Source organism: Mustela nigripes, chromosome 16 (assembly GCF_022355385.1).
Source record: "Mustela nigripes isolate SB6536 chromosome 16, MUSNIG.SB6536, whole genome shotgun sequence".
NCBI classification, from domain to species: Eukaryota; Metazoa; Chordata; class Mammalia; order Carnivora; family Mustelidae; genus Mustela; species Mustela nigripes.
The window spans coordinates 14,689,549-14,705,998 of NC_081572.1; the positions used below are offsets into that span (position 1 = coordinate 14,689,549).

At 42.2% G+C, this 16,450-nt stretch overlaps 1 protein-coding gene across 2 annotated transcripts in view; it reads right to left on the bottom strand.

The window, feature by feature from the left end:
- MAP3K3 (mitogen-activated protein kinase kinase kinase 3) overlaps positions 1–16,450 on the bottom strand; it is a 62,138-nt gene that overhangs the window by 38,962 nt on the left and 6,726 nt on the right. The window contains exons 2-4 of one of the 2 annotated variants that reach the window (XM_059380057.1): positions 13,343–13,464; positions 11,625–11,717; positions 829–869 (exon numbers count right to left, since the gene is read on the bottom strand). In XM_059380057.1, the coding sequence (XP_059236040.1) occupies positions 829–869; positions 11,625–11,717; positions 13,343–13,464 (256 nt within the window). The remainder of the gene's footprint in view (positions 1–828; positions 870–11,624; positions 11,718–13,342; positions 13,465–16,450) is intronic. The other variant, XM_059380058.1, reaches the window with a different exon arrangement.

Sequence of the window (16,450 nt, forward strand, 5' to 3'; positions counted from 1 at the left end):
AGCCCGATGCGGGGCTCGATCCCAGGACCCTGAGATCATGACCCGAGCCGAAGGCAGCAGCCCAAACCACTGAGCCACCCAGGCGCCCCTACATTTGTATCTTTTGAAAAAATAAGTTTTTTCTTAAATAACGTGAGAAATTAAGTAGAGTCTTATTTTTCTCCACTGAGAACTTCTACCTTGACTTCCTACAAAAAAACAAACACTAACAATGGAGGAAAGGACAGAAGGGTTTCGTAACATCACTTTCACTTCCTTAACAAGGTAAGATACTGAATATAGACTGAAAAACTCCCTCTTTCTATATCCTCAAATGATCTGAAATCTTTCACAACTGATAGACTTGATGCAGTTTTCCCACCCAGACACATTCTAAAGAAACTTCCAATTCACTAACATGGCCCTGCTGTGGACAAAGCCAGGGCCATTCTGTTGGGCTAGGAATAGCATCACATCACAGGAGAATCCCAGTCTCTTTCTGATGCTCATAAATGACACAGTGTCAGTGTGTTTGGAAGCCATAACTCCGAGTAGAGCTGGAGTCCTGACTTCCTTTCCTAGCAAAGTGGTAAACCCCACAGCGGTAGAATAAGAGCAGAAGAGCAAAACACCAGCAGTTGAAATGGCTTCCAATTCTGATACCAGAAATAAAATTCAACTGGCAAGCCAAATAAAAGATGAAAATTACTCTTCCATGCCCAATCAACCCCATCACTCAGCCAGGGACTCCAAAGGGATCACTCCAGGGAACACAGCTTTCATAAGTTCAATGCTTTCTGAGAGCTGCAGCACACGCGAATACAACCACTGATCAGAAGGAAGACTTACCGCCTCTCCCCGTTGTGCTCAAACTTGATTCTGACGTCGCTCTGCCAAAGGAATGATAGACAGGTTAGTGGGTTCTCTGTGTTATCTGTGGCATGTGTGAGCCTGCCATTCCCAGGTAAGCTTCAGGTAGTCCTTTAGCAACGTTAGACAAACATCCCTGATGCCTCCTGTTCCAGCTTCTCTACCTCATATGCATTCCTTTCCAATGAGTTGGGAGCCTTCCAGTTCTAACCTCAGGAGCAAGAAAGCTCTTGGGACAAGATCCCCAAGTAGCGGCCCCAGATCAGGTGCAACGCTCTGACAGGTCATTTCTAAGTTCTACACTCATTTACACAACAGACACTGGAGTTTCTCTCACCATATCACCTCCTGGCCAGGATACCTTTCCTTCTTGGCTGATGTGACTGAACAGAAAGAGAAATCTTGGGATGGATACTTCCTAGCTATGGGTCCGCAAACAAGTTACTTATCTGTAGTTTTCCAGTGTACAGTGGGGCTAAACATACCTAATTTGCAGAGCTGCAATGAGAACTAAACAACATAATGTAAATAAAACACCAGATACAAAGTAGACATGTGATAAATGGTTGCTGCTGCTACTACAGATTTCGGAGTTCCTTTATTTTATTTATTTATTTTTTTAAGATTGTATTTATTTATTTGACAGAGATCACAAGTAGGCAGAGAGGCAGGCAGAGAGAGAGGAGAAAGCAGGCTCCCTGCTGAGCAGAGAACCTGATATGGGGCTCGATCCCAGGACCCTGGGATCATGACCTATGCTGAAGGCAGAGGCTTTAACCCACTGAGCCACCCAGGCGCCCCCTGAGTTCCTTTCAATACTACTCCCAGTGGGGTAAAGTAGGATTCTGGACAAGTAACTGCAGAACTGTTCCCGATTTGCCCTAAATGACCATCATGGGTAACCTGTAAGGTGCAGGAGGACATGAACTGCATCTATCTTGTTTCTGTACCCCCAGTGAAAAGCAAGGGGACTGGTATATAATACCTGAGCTTACTATTTATCCAAATGGATTAATTGGGTAAAGAACAGAATTGTGTAAAGAGTGTAAATATCAGAAATAGGAGGAAGTTGAAGCATCAGAATGCTAAGAAATAAATCAAGGCGGAAGAGATATTGTAAAGGGCAAACAAATGACTCAAAGGAGTTTAAAATGGCAGGAAAAGGGAAGAGATACTATAGAAGAAAAGAACAGGTACACAGAAAAAAGAAAAGACTGTCAGGAAACCAACAAATAATAGAGATGGAGGAGAGAAAGAGTACATAATCAGTGAATAAGAAGTATACCGAGAATAAAGAGAAATTAATAGACTGTGGCTTGGAAGAAAGAAGAAGGTTCTAGAGTCTCTTTAGATGAGAAGCACAGAGCAGAGAGAGAAGACGACAGAATGGGACAGAATGTCAAAGGTAGGGTGGATACATAAAGGACTTCCTTTACCCAAGAGATTAGAAGGTTAGAATTCTCCTCCAGTCCACTGGCCTGCACAGGTGGTTCTAATTTACACTCTAAAAATGACTGAGGATCTCAAAGAGCTTTTGTTTATATAGATTGCATCTACTGAGATTTGCTATATGAGAAATTAAAACAGAAAATTAAATTTATTTTATATACTTTAACTAAAAATATTACATGTTAACATAAACACATTGTTATAAAAATAACCATATATTTTTAGAGTTTAGTGAGAAAACACAAATTTCTTTAATGCATAGCTTAACAGGAGAAAGCTGGGTTCTCATGTCAGCTTCTGGTTTTAATCTGTTGTGATAACACATATCATGTAGCTTCTGGAAAACTCTACTGTACATTCTTAAGAGAATGAAGGTAAAAAGGGCAAGTAACATTTTAGTATTCATATGAAAATAGTTTTGACCTCAGGGACCCCCTGTAAAGTTCTTGGGAACTTCCTAGGTATTCCTAGCCCACAGCTTGAGAATCACTGAATCAAAATATAAGAATGCACTCTTCTAACCCATTATTTTATTTTTTTTTCAAAGATTTATTATTTATCTGACACAGATTGAGAGAGAGACATAAAGAGAGGGAACACAGCAAGGGGAGTGGGGGGGGCAAGCAAGCTTCCTGCTGAGCAGGGAGCTGGATGTGGGGCTTGATCCCAAGACCCTGGGATCATGACCTGAGCCAAAGGAAGACGCTTAACAACTGAGCAACCCAAGTGCCCCCCATTATTTTAAAGACAAGGTATAGTTGGGGCTCAAAAAGCTTCATATCCCTGAAAAGTTCACATGCTAAACAGTGGACAACAAAGCTCCCTGACCTGCAATGTGATAACTCCTCAAAACAGTCCTGATCTTGCCCTCTCATCTTTTTTTTTTTTTTTTAAAGATTTTATTTATTTTTTTGACAGAGAGGCAGAGAGGCAGGCAGAAAGGAAGGGAAGCAGACTCCCTGCCCAGCAGAGAGCCCGATGCGGGGCTTGATCCCAGGACTCTGGGATCATGACCTGAGCCGAAGGCAGAGGCTTAGCCCACTGAGCCACCCAGGCGCCCCAACCTCTCATCTTTTAATGTAACACACAGACCACTTTATCCACTAACAGTATATGAAAATAGCTAATGTTTATTGAGCATTTGCTGTGTACTAAGCCTCGTTCTAAACATGTTCCATTTATCAGTTAAACAAACCCTCACAACAGATACTGTTACTGTCCTGTTTTAGAAGAGAAACTGAGTTACAATGAAGTTAAATAAGTCCCCTCAGTGTCACCATGCTTTAAAGAGTGAGCCAGGATTCAAACCCTGGAAGCCCAGCCCTTGACCACCATCCTAGCTACAACTTCAGTGTCTCAGAGGCAAAGGAGGTTTATTTTAGTCACAGATGCAGGGCTTCAGTGGGAGAAACTATCAAAGGATCTTTTGTGACCTTACTTTTTGGAACTCATGGTGGAAATGGAGTAATAATGGAGTCAGAACCAGGAGACTGAGGTAGCAGTCATGTAACAAGCTATAGGTACAGGGACTGGAAAACCAGCAGTGGAGGCTTTGACTGAGGTTGTGAGTAGACAGGGATGAAGGAGCTAGAATGGGAAGGTCAGTGTCTGCATCCGGTCTGCACTTGCGTGTGCATGCTACCGTGTGTACGTATGTGGGTGTGTCTGGGCATGCGTGGATTCCCAAGCAGCAAGGCGGGGCAGAGAGAGTTACTATGTGGATTTAAGGTTTATGCAAGTGACAGCAGTTTTTGGTCTTCTTCTCCTTCCCTGAAATGCTGAGCAGTTAGCATGGCCAGGGCTCCCCATGGCACAGTGCCTATGACAGGGTGCTGTGCACCGACATGCCACCTCCAGCTGCCTACACGCTCTAGTCCCCCAGCCAGCTCAGTGCGCAGCCCCGTCTGCCCCTGCAGGTCGGTTACGACAGCCCTGCACCTCCTGCTGCTCGCAGCCCAGCACACCTTGGTATAGCGCTCACTATTACTATTTTTTATTGATAGATTTTATTTTTTTAAATTTATTTGAAAGACAGAGATCACAAGTAGGCAGAGAGGCAGGCAGAGAGAGAGAGAAGGAAGCAGGCTCCCTGCTGAGCAGAGAGCCCAATGTGAGGCTCGATTCCAGGATCCTAGAATCATGACCCGAGCCAAAAGCAGAGGCTTTAACCCACTGAGCCACCCAGGTACCCCTGGATTTTATTTTCAGAACTGTTTTTGGTTTTCAGAAAAATTGAGCAGATAGAGCCCACATATTCTTCCCCACCAGTCTCCTCTATTGACATCATACATTAGTACGGTACATTTGTTTTTGTTACAATTAACTAACCAATACCGATGTATTACTTAAGGTTCATAGTTTGTTCAGATTCCCTTAGGGCTTATTTCTTTCTGTTGATTAAAAAAAAAAAAAAATGTAGGGCATGCCTGGGTGGCTCAGGCAGTTGGGCTTCTGACTCTTGATTTTGGCTCAGGGCATGATCTCAGGATTGTGAAATCGAGCCCCAGGTTAGACTCTGTGCTCAGCAGAGTCTGCTTGAGATTCTCTCTCTCCCTTTGACTGTCCCTTTCTTCCCTAGCTGGCACATTCTCTCTCCCTCTCATGTGCTCTCTCTTCCCCCCTTCAAAATAAATAAATAAGCAAATCTTGATTTTTCTCTAACTTTTTATAGCAGTAAAAAAGCATACAGCAATAGCTCTTAAACTGGGACATTATACTTTGATGCATTTATAAAGGAATCTCCTCTGTCCCTTTGTGGGACTGAAGGAACTAAATTTATTTCATCTCGGTCGTAATTCAAGCACTATTCTATGTGAATTCAGTTAGAAAGGGGATTAAACTTTTGCCTTACACCATAAATCACCCCTACTCAAGACTAACCAGGCCTGTGCTTAGTAAGCAGCATAAACAAAGATGCCTCATGCTCTGAATCCCTTCTCTGATGTGGTGACAGCCTTTCGCTAGCAGGATGCCTGCAGGTACCCCACGGGTGCCCACATCTGCCAAGCTCCTAAATCTGCGTTTCCCCCTGTCAGGCTGACCAGAATAAGCCATGGATACAGAAAGTTCAGACAAAGATAACTTTCTTCAGTCCCTCCTGCCAACCATCCTCCTTGCCTCTCTGAGACATTTCACACTGGTGGCCAAATCCTCTATAATGAGGTTCTCTCCTCCCTTGCCTTCTGGGACTCTGTCCCAGCACAGACAACCTGCCACCACTCTAACCACTTCTGCTTCTTTGCTGGTTCCTCTTCCTCATGCCTTCTCCCACCCCTCCCCCAACATGTGATGTTCCTTGATGTTTGTGGACTTTCTGCCTCTGGATTTCTCCCCCTTCTTCACATCTTCTCTTCAGTAGGGATAAAAAATAGGCAACTTATAAATAGAAAATCCCCAAATCTCTGACCATCCCCAATCTCTCACATGAAACTTCCTCTGTCTGCCCTGTAACTGAAGCAGGTAAGTCATTGGTAAGAATGCAGCATTAGAGTCAAACCATCTGGCTTCAACTCCTGGCTCTACGACCTCCTAACTACATGATCTTGAATTTGACTAACCTGTGACTCAGTTTCCGCATCTGTAATGTGCAAACAGTAACAATATTTATCTCATGGAATTATCAGAAGAATTAAATAAAATATTAGGTAAAGATATGAGAATAGTGCCTGGGACATAGCAAGTGCTCAATAAATGTTAACGCAAGTCCATGAGCCTTTAGCCAAAACCCGTGGGACCAAATGCGTGTCAGGGTGCACACTGTAGACACAGGGAGGCAGTATACATGTTCCATGGATGATGTAATGCCTCCCCCCAGGGGAGGGTGTCTGGGGCAGCACTTACATGCCACAGGCAGAATACGAACAGGTATTCCCCCATGCTTCTCTGCATCACTTAGCCTCTCCTGAAGTTAGTTTGGGGCTTTCTGACTAGTTCTCACCAAGAGCTGGAAACATCACTGAGCTCTATACTCCCTTCCCTGGCAGCCATGTCCCAGGTCAGTGTGGCTGCCGTCAACCAGGGTCCTGACTGTGGGGAAGGAACACTGTCTTTCCCTTGCCCATACTGGGGATATTGTGTTAAGTCACCTAAGATCTAGGGTTTTTCTAGTAACATAGTACAAGCTAGTTTTTGTAGTGAAAAGTATGAATGCTCACAATAAGTAGAATAAAGACTATAAATAGCCCTGCATCCACTCAAGCCAGGTTTTGCTGCCGAACGAGTTTGCCACAAACTGAAAAAAGAAAAAAAAGCCTTTTCAGTTTCTAGTACTCTTTGGATTTCAGAATTGCAGATAAGTGATGGTGGACCTGCAAAAAAATCACACACACACACAATCTGAGTTTTTTTTCACTATGACCTCAAACTCAACCTGGCTCCATGTATGTCTGCACCAACTGCCCTCCTAAACTGGTCCCCTTCTCAGCACTGCCACTTCTCACAATGGTACTACAGCCCCCTTGGCTGCAGACTCAAACCTCTGAGTTCTGCTTGATCCTTTCCGTCCTCTCCCTTCCAATTCTCCCTTCAAAGGCCTCTGTTATAGCACCCCACTTCTCATTCTCTCTGTCCTTTCTCTCACTGAGCCCCTTTCCCCTCACCCCTGGATTCCTAAGGGAGCCTCTGTACTTCTCAGCTCCCTTTTCCAACACATTCTACACTCCTCTGTAGTGCTGAACATTTTAACCATGGCTTTTGCCATGTCCCTTCCTTGTTCAAAAAGCAATCAGTGACACCCCTGACCTATGGAATAAAGTCTAAATTCTCAGCTGTCATTCAAAGCCCTTTGAATTTACTCTCACTCAGTTTACCGAGACATCTCACGCTGTTCTCAGCAGGAATGCTCTCTGCAGCCCAATCATCCTGAAAAAACCCATGTTCATTCTTTCCCCTAGGCCTTTAACCAGCTTCCCAATTTGGAATGCCACCCTTCCTCCCTGCCACCTAACTAAACATTCACACATCTTCACAGTTCAAGTGCTACCTCCTCCAGAAATGAGTCTGTAACTCCTTTGGCTCAAGTTCACCTTTCACTTTTCTGGTTTTTTACAGCACTCACTGGTTGTACCATACATTTAGGCACAGTTACATCCCATCACAGTTTCTTTTTTTTAAATATTTGTTTATTTATTTATTTGAGAGAGAGAGAGAGCACAGGGTGGGGGAGCAGAGGGAGAAAGAGAATCCCAAGCAGACTCCCCACTGAGCACAGAGCCCAATGCAGGGCTCGATCTCATGACCCTGAGACCACAGCCAATCTTAACCGACTGCAGCATCCAGGATCCCCACCTCAGTTTATTTTTTTCGTGTATTTCTCAGTTCCCAAGAGGACTGTATGATTCTCAGAGTACAGGGAACATATTTCATTGTATGTCTAAGGCTGGACTAAAGGCACATATTGAACTGAAGGAGAGGGGCCATCTTGCTAAGAAAAAGAATTCCAGTACAAAAATTCAGATCTAGGCAAGTTCAAGTTCCCTGCCCACCATAGCCAATCCAGTAACAGTGAGGGCCATGGCCAGGAGGATAGTGCAGGTTGAACTACAGATTTGGCAACTTAGCAGGCATGACAGGAGTAACCAACAATGATACCAGACTATTTTTTTTTTTTAAGATTTTATTTATTTATTTGTCAGAGAGAGCGAGAGAGTACAAGCATGGGGAGTGGCAGGCAGAGGGAGAGGCAGGCTCCCTGCCAAGCGAGGAGCCTGACGTGGGACTCGATCCCAGAACCCTGGGATCATGACCTGAGCTGAAGGCAGGCGCCCAACCTACTGAGCCATGCGGGCATCCTAATGATACCACACTTAAGTAGAAATAACCTTCTCTAATCTAAACTCAAAAACTGAACATGCAACAAAGAGAGCTCCCAGGAATCCCCGTAAAAATCAGAATTTATTAAACAAGGCTTGTGAAACAATCTGAATTGACAAAGTCCTCATTTAGCCATTGTTCTGAGTGCCCTCTCTGATGCTGTAGACCTCTTTTCCCTGTATTTGCTAGGTATCATTGATGGCTCCCCCATCTTTGGTACTGGAGTCCTTATTTTGACAAAGATAGTAAATAAATGAGAAGAAAAAAGAAAAGGACAACAAAAATAATTTTGTGTGACTCTGGAAAGTCCTAAGAGATCAATGGAAGAGACGATTATAAGGCACCCTTCTCTGCCCTAGTTCTTTCCATATCCTCAGTCCTTGCATTTTATCTGGCATGCAGGAGCAGTTCAGTGAGTATCTGAATGAATCAGTGATTAAATGGCTTATTACTTATCTGTGGCTGCCTAATAAATCACCACATATAAATAAATAAATTTATATTTTATCAACACATATAAATAATACAAAAAATACTATATAAACACATAAACATAAACATACATATATGTATATAAAATATATGTAAAGCAATCTTCTTATAAAATGTCAGACTTATATATTGCTTTATGTTTTATTTCCAAACTAGCCAGACTATCTTATCAACAACCTTTGAAAGAGAAAGGAAGTCCTGAAGAGCCAGGTCTATCACAGTAAAAGCAAAGACCGTCTGCTCAATCACTGACCTTGCTGGAAGAACAGCCCCTAGAATTCTCCTCCTTTAGAACTGAGAGCCAAGAGCTCTGCCCTGCTCGTGCCTGCAGTGAGGAAAGCAATTTTTCCATTCTGAAGCTCCTACTAGTGAACATCTGCAAGGTCAGACCCAGCAGACCCTGAGTTCTGTTCAAGACTTACCAGTTTGGTAAGATTTGAGAAAAACTGGAATTAAAGATTCTCTTTCGGGCAGTGGGGTGGCTCAGTTGGTTAAGCATCTGTCTTCGGCTCAGGCCAGGATCTCAGGGTCCAGGGATTGAGTTCTGGGGTGAGCTCCCCGCTCAGCAGGCAGTCTGGTTCTCCCTCTCCCCTTTGCCCCTCCTACCCGCTCACGCTCTCCCTCTCTCTCTCAAATAAATAAATAAAATCTTTAATAAATAGAGTATCTATTTCTTCCCCTACTGGGATTTTTAGAAGTTAGGATAGCCTCAGAGGTTTGCAAAGGACTATCTGGTAACAATCCAATAAGGGCAAAAAACCTTAACCCTTTCAGAGTTCCATGACAGTATGCAGAGTTCTGATTAGAAACTTCTGTCAGAGCTCATACTGCAATGCCAGAACAGAAGTGATGTAATCACTACCACTTTACATCTGTACATTTGTTTCATAATGTACAAGATGCTTTACATTCTACAATCTTACAACAACTTTTAAGAGGTAGACACAGTGGGTATTATTATGTCTATATATCCGATGGAAAAACTGAGGTTTAGAAAGATTATTAGACTTAGACATAGTAAAATTACTGTGACCAGGAGTCAGAAGATATGACTCCTGAGTTTGCATCCTAGCTCTACTCAACAACTTTGTGTAAGCACTTTGCAAACTCTAAAGTATTATACATGTACTATGGTTGTTGTTACTATCGTTAACTGTTGTTGTTGAAAGCACTATGTACACTATAAAATCCTAAGTTAATGGATCAGTAACAATGACTTCCAAGCCAGTGCTCTTTTCACTCCACTAAGCCATCAGCTTCACAGAGATACTGCACCTGCTGATACAGCACTGAGTTAAGACCAGGAAAGGGATGCTGCTCATCGAGGTCTGCAAAACTGTCCACATGGCCCAGGCCACCTGGGATGGGCCACACATTTAAGAATGTTCAGCCAGCTTTAATCAGGATGTAGGCTTCCAGGGATCTAATGTACAGGAGGAAGAAGAAAGCACAGATCCTGCCTCCTAGCAAACAGTTCATAGCTAAGCACCTCACTGCCCATGTACTTCCATAGCTACTCAGAATGCTTAGTTGTTGCGAAATGCATTCTCTTCTTCAATTAGTTACCTATTTTATTCACTTAAGGAAGAGGATGTCTGAAGTCCTACCAAGCAGAGATATTAGGTCCTAACCTAATATCTATTTTCCAGTTCTTCCAGGCCTCAGCTCCCAACCCCCAATATTTCTGTCAATGAACCCACAGCTCTTCTGGCTTTCCTTTCCTGTGTCCAGCTTGAGCTCCATGAGGCAATGGCAATCTCAGCTCTGCCCTGCAGCCAACACTGCCCTTCTCACGCTGAAGTAAGCACTCTTTGCCTGTGCTGGCGCCATCACCTGCCTGAATAGGCAACTTTTCCTGCTGGCCAAAACACTTAGTTACTTTCAGCTGGAACTCTGCAATTAGAATCTTTAGTCCTATTTAACATCTCCTAGCTAATTTGGCATCTCTTAGACATTTAAATTAGGTTTTAGTCTTTCATTCCTCTCTCCCAAGTATAGACCTCGGGCAGAAGAACTGGTAATGGAGAAAATGGTTTAATCCTATCCTAAGCCCAAAGAAACAAAAACAATAATATTAATAAATACGGATTCGGTCTATAAAATGTCAAGTCCCAGGTTAACAGATTATTAACATCACCAGACTCTTGGGCCAGGTTCTTTTCATTACACTAAGCTGTAAACACATCTCCCTCCAAGGTTCCCCCTACCCCCATTTCACCCCCTCCTTCTTAGAAATGTATTCACTGAGACTTTTTCCCCAAGTTTCCACTTTTGGATTTTGCTGAAGAATACCCCTCCTGGTCAGAAGCTGAACATCTGCTACAGTTCCCAGGAGACACCATTCTACAACCTTGACTTTATTAAGGGAAAAAGTAATCTTGACATTGTCATTGTCTTTTATCCAATATTAGCATAAACTTTGAGCTTCCATTTCTAAACAGCCATACTAGTTCCACAGCTCCATGTTTCCCCCAGACCCCCCTGCCTCCTGGAATAGAATCTTAGCTAGGCTTCCCATTGTGAACTTATCACAATGTGCAGAAACACATGATGTTTGTGGAGGAATGAACATCCCAATGAATTGCTAAACACCTCAAGCATGCTCTTATTTTCTTGCCCAGCAAGCCGAGAGTCCCTTATATAATATTATAAAGTTGTGCTGTCCAAGCCAGTAGCCACTAGCCACATATGCCTATTTTAATTAAAATTAAATAAAATCTAAAATTCACTGCCTCAGTGGCTCAATAGCTACGTGTGGCTAGTGGCTACTACACTGGACAGCACAGATACAGAACCCTTCTATCATCACACAGAGTATACTGAACAGCACTGACAGATGCTGCTTATGAACAATACTGTTCTGTGACATGGTGACTAAAAGCACAGAACATAGGTAATGAGTAACCAGTGCTCCCTACAAATCCACGAAAATGACTTGCCTAGGAAATGAACTCCACACTCTTCCTGTACTTGGATCAGATCTGAAAGCACATTTTAGCTTTATGAGTAATTTGGTTCCTTACCAAAAATTTCTTTTCCTCACCGGCCCCTGCACATGAGCTTGTTGTTAGTGTGGGGCTCTTCAGAAGGGCTGAGCTGCTGCTGTTGTGTTTTTTCTTTAAAAACAAACAGACTGAGGTTAATAATCTGTATCCTCCATGCAACAGAAAAAAAACTGATGATATTCAAGTAAATTTTAGGTACTCAGACCCACTACCTCTTAAGATTACTTCTTAACCAATAGGCAATCCTTTTTTACAGCCTTCTCCCTTCATAACCACGGACTTGACTTTAGTAACACAGCGGCAGGCACAGGACAAGATCAGGACTTTTCTTACAACAGGTTTTAGGTTTTAATCAGAAGGATCTCTAAAAGGTAATCTCCCTTCAAGGAATAGATCAGGGACCACCACGCTACCCTCCTCTTCCCAGCCTGGTTCCTTTGGGTCTTCCAACTCAAGAAAGCTTCCCCTTTTCACCTAACTGATATCCACGCTAACAGCCCCATTTGGAGAAAGATCAGCTGACTGGAGCAGCACACTCCACCATAGGAAGACAGGAAGGAAAGTGAGGTCATTAGGCTCAAGCCTGGGGGAGGGGACTCACTTCTGGTAAAATGCTCCTTCCAAAAGCAGCTTTGAATAGAAGAGAGTTACCACAACGCAGAACCCACACAATAAGACAGAATAATGTATGAAAATAGCAAAAGAATGGGCCCTATTCTGTTGTTCCCCCAGTTCTGTAAGGTTGCCATAAAAATGAAAGCAGCTTTCTAAACTAATCCTTCTGTTATATCATGAAACAAAAGGACTCAGGGTCCCTAGTTTTCCTAAAGGCAGGAAATACTCTGAGAGGCTATATCTAGCAGACCTTAGACAGTAAGTTTTAGGGCCTTACTTTTTCTCTAGGAACCAAGGATTCTTCAGAACAATTGGTAAATAAGGTGCAAATCAGGAAAGAGGTTAGCTGATAATGAAGAGACACGCAAGGGAAAATGGCAAGGACAAATTTTCATCAAACACACCAAATATAGCCATACAATACAGCACTAGATACCCATTAGGGAGGAAAGCTCTCCGTCATTCACTCTTCACTGCAGGCCAAAGAACCCAGGTATCAGGGAGTTTATAAAGGACATTGGAGGCCAGAAGGTGGTTCTCAACAGTGCATGAGTTTAAGTGTTAATAAAAATAGGAACTGTTTTCCTAAAGAAGCACACAACTGTCAATAAAATAGGCACCCTCAACTACCTGAGTTACTATGAGGGGAAACAACTGAAAAACAACAGATATTATTGTTTCCTTTAGAATATATTGTATGACATTTTATTAAATAAATTTTCCTTCTAAATTATATTTTAGATAAGCTAATAGTAAAATTAATTACTTTTTCCTAAGCCTATACTGTAAGGTAGTTAAAAACCTTCTGAGTTAGAGATTATGAATCTGGATTAAACATTTGCCAAATCATCAGTAAAGGAACAGTTATATGAATCCTGTCTCTATAAATGAAGGAATTACTCTTGTTCTCTACAGATGAACAGTAGGCACAAGGTCAGATACACAAGGCTTTGGGACTCCAGATCATGACCCACACCTGACTGGGTTATATCACTTACTATTTAACAGACTGTGAAAGAAAGAGGCCAATAGCACTCAAGCCTAGTAGTAGAGCATCCTTGGCTTCTCAAATATTTCCCTTCCCAGCAATTTAGTTGGTCTTGCCATGGCCACACACACACCTGCCTATTTGGGTGACCTGTGTCTTTGTTCTTCATGGTCTCATATCCAGGCACCCGGGGACGTCGGCTCATCTGGAGGGCCACCAGATCCTTCATGATTGAGTTCAATGCCTCCTGTTCATCTGTAACGAAAGAGAGCACATGGGTTAAGATACTTTAATAGGGTTAAGATACTTTAATAGTTAAGTGTTGAATCACTAAATTGTACACGTGAAACTAATATTACGCTGTATATTAACTAACTGGAATTTAAATAAAAACTTAAAAATACAGGCCAGCAAATTACTATCAAAAATTATATCACTGAGCACCTGGGTGGCTCAGTGGGTTAAAGCCTCTGCCTTCGGCTCAGGTCATGATCCCAAGGTCCTGGGATAGAGTCCCACATTGGGCTCTCTGCTTAGCAGGGAGACTGCTTCCTCCTCTCTCTCTGCCTGCTTCTCTGTCTACTTGTGATCCTTATCAAATAACTAATAAATAAATAAAATCTTTTAAAAAAAAAAGAAAAAAATTATATGACTAATAGGGAGTTCTGCCCAGGTAAAATGACAGACCCTGTAACTATAATCGCATGCATCTGATGTCTGAAGAATAGCTAAATGAGGTCAGACTATGGGCACTTAAATTTTAATGGATTCTTAACAAATCTCCAATAAGATTTCTGGCAGCAATATTTACCAGTTCACTGGTGGCAAGGGAGGTGCTCAAACAGGGCAATTCTTCCAGTGCCAGAGAAACTCAACCAGGAAAAACAGATAAAAAGTTGGAGCGAACAACAACATAGCACAGTGTAGTAAGGTCGCGAGTGAAAAGATGAATTCTCAGAGAGCTGATTATGGGTCAGAGTCACACACAGACTTATTCTTAGAGCATCCCATGTAGAAGAGCACATTCTCAAAGGTACCAAACAAGGACCTCTGCTTTGAACAGAAGTTGTTTTACAAGCCTACTCTTTGAATGCTCCCTCCCAACTCTTTACAAGTTTATAGGCCTTCTGCTTCCCATAGGGAAGCCAAAAGGCAGCTCTATTGTTTTTCTTCCCTAACTGACCAAGCAATGCATTGTCTCTGCCTTACTGGTATTACTTTTAATCCCCTTTTCTTGAACTAGCATAGACTACTAGAATTCTTTTTTTTTTTTTAAGATTTTATTTATTTATTTATTTGAAAGAGAGACAGTGAGAGAGAGCATGAGCGAGGAGAAGGTCAGAGAGCGAAGCAGACTCCCCATGGAGCTGGGAGCCTGATGTGGGACTCGATCCCGGGACTCCGGGATCATGACCCGAGCCAAAGGCAGTCGTCCAACCAACTGAGCCACCCAGGCATCCCGACTACTAGAATTCTCACGCACCGAAGACGACTGGACAAAAAACCCAGAACCCAAACCAGCCCAATTCCATGTTTTGCAAAATTCTCCCAGGTCCTTGAGGAGAGCATTTGGGAGTTGAAAATAAATCTGTTGATCTGGAAAAGAATATGAAAGATGAGTTGTTACACGTTTTGGTGACAAGTGAGTCACTTGGGGACCTGGAGCACACCTTAGAAGTAAGTACAAGAGACTCCACCCAGAGAGTACCTATTTTTTGTCTTTCGTCGTTGTGCCTTGAAAATGTTCTAACACCCTGTGAAAAGAACATTTAGTGTAGGAAGTAAAACTGTGCTATTTGCCTCTTCCCTCTTTCTAGATCAGATGTGCTTAAGTGCCAACATGTCCTCTGAGGAGGTTCAGGAAAGGAAGGAGAAAGGCACCCATGTGAAGGTTTTTGCCTGCTCATAAAAGTAAAATTAGACTTAAAATGTTCAGAGAAAAATACCACTAGAGTAGCTTTCCATCCAATTCCATTTCAAATTATGTAGCAAAGTGTATATGAAAGTTGATGTATAAATGGGATAGTGAATGTAAAGGAAGTAGGTATCTACAGAAAAACATGTCAAAATTTAAACATATACATCCCAAGATAAAACAGTCACAGTGGAAAACAAACAAAGAAACAAACACACAAAAGTCCTATCAATTGTTTTATATTTTCTAGCAGTTTCCCTATAAGCTCCTTTTTTTTTTTTTAAGATTTTATTTGTTTATTTGACAGACAGAGATCACAAGTAGACAGAGAGGCAGGCAGAGAGATAGAGAGGGAAACAGGCTCCCCGCTGAGTAGAGACCCGATGCAGGACTCGATCCCAGGACCCTGGAATCACGACCTAAGCCGAAGGCAGAGGCCCAACCCACTGAGCCACCCAGGCGCCCTCCCTATAAGCTCCTTAAAGAAAGGAAACTTGTATGATATTTTGTTTTGTTTTTTAACCTCCCAACCAAGATTTAAAAATTAGAGCATAACATCTAAGCTCGAAGACTGGCTTATATATATAATATGTATAGGCTTACATATTAAGCTAGTTTATATACTATTTAATATATGTGTGTACAATTTTGGGGCCAACTGTAGCAGTAAATTGGGATCATCACTATAAAGAGAATTATGACTAGGTAGGTGTTTTCTGAGGCACATCCAGTGATATTCCAAACAGAAAAATACATGGAGTTTTCAGTATCAAGGGAACCACCCTGAGAATTGGTAATTTCAGAGATGCACAATACACAAGCTTTTCAAGTCAAATCCACAACAAGTAGAACTACAGAATCATTTCTAATTCTGTATAAGATGATTCTATTATAAGAGCTGGTTTATCAGGTTGACAAATTTAGTTTCCGGGAAGCTAACCAATTCCTGGCATTACTTCATGGATAAACTTGTTTGGTAGTTCCAGGGCTGAGAACACACTAGAGGAATGGTTTGGCACTATCTCTTAAAACCCAGGATAACTGACAAAATGGACACAGGAATATAGGATCTGATTTTTGTCAAAGCCGAAAACACTGCTAAAGGCAGACAGCTTCTTAAATGGATACTTCAAACTGAGGATGTGGATAAAGACAGGAAGTAAATCAAGTGGCTCTTTTAGGCATTTCTTCCTGGATTGAGATTTTTAACTGAATTATCAGCACTCTAGTATGATATTCCTCAAAAACAAAACCAAATAAACAAAACTTTTAAAAACAAATAGCAGCTTTCTTAGAGTACAGCAATCATTTACATGCACTTTGAAG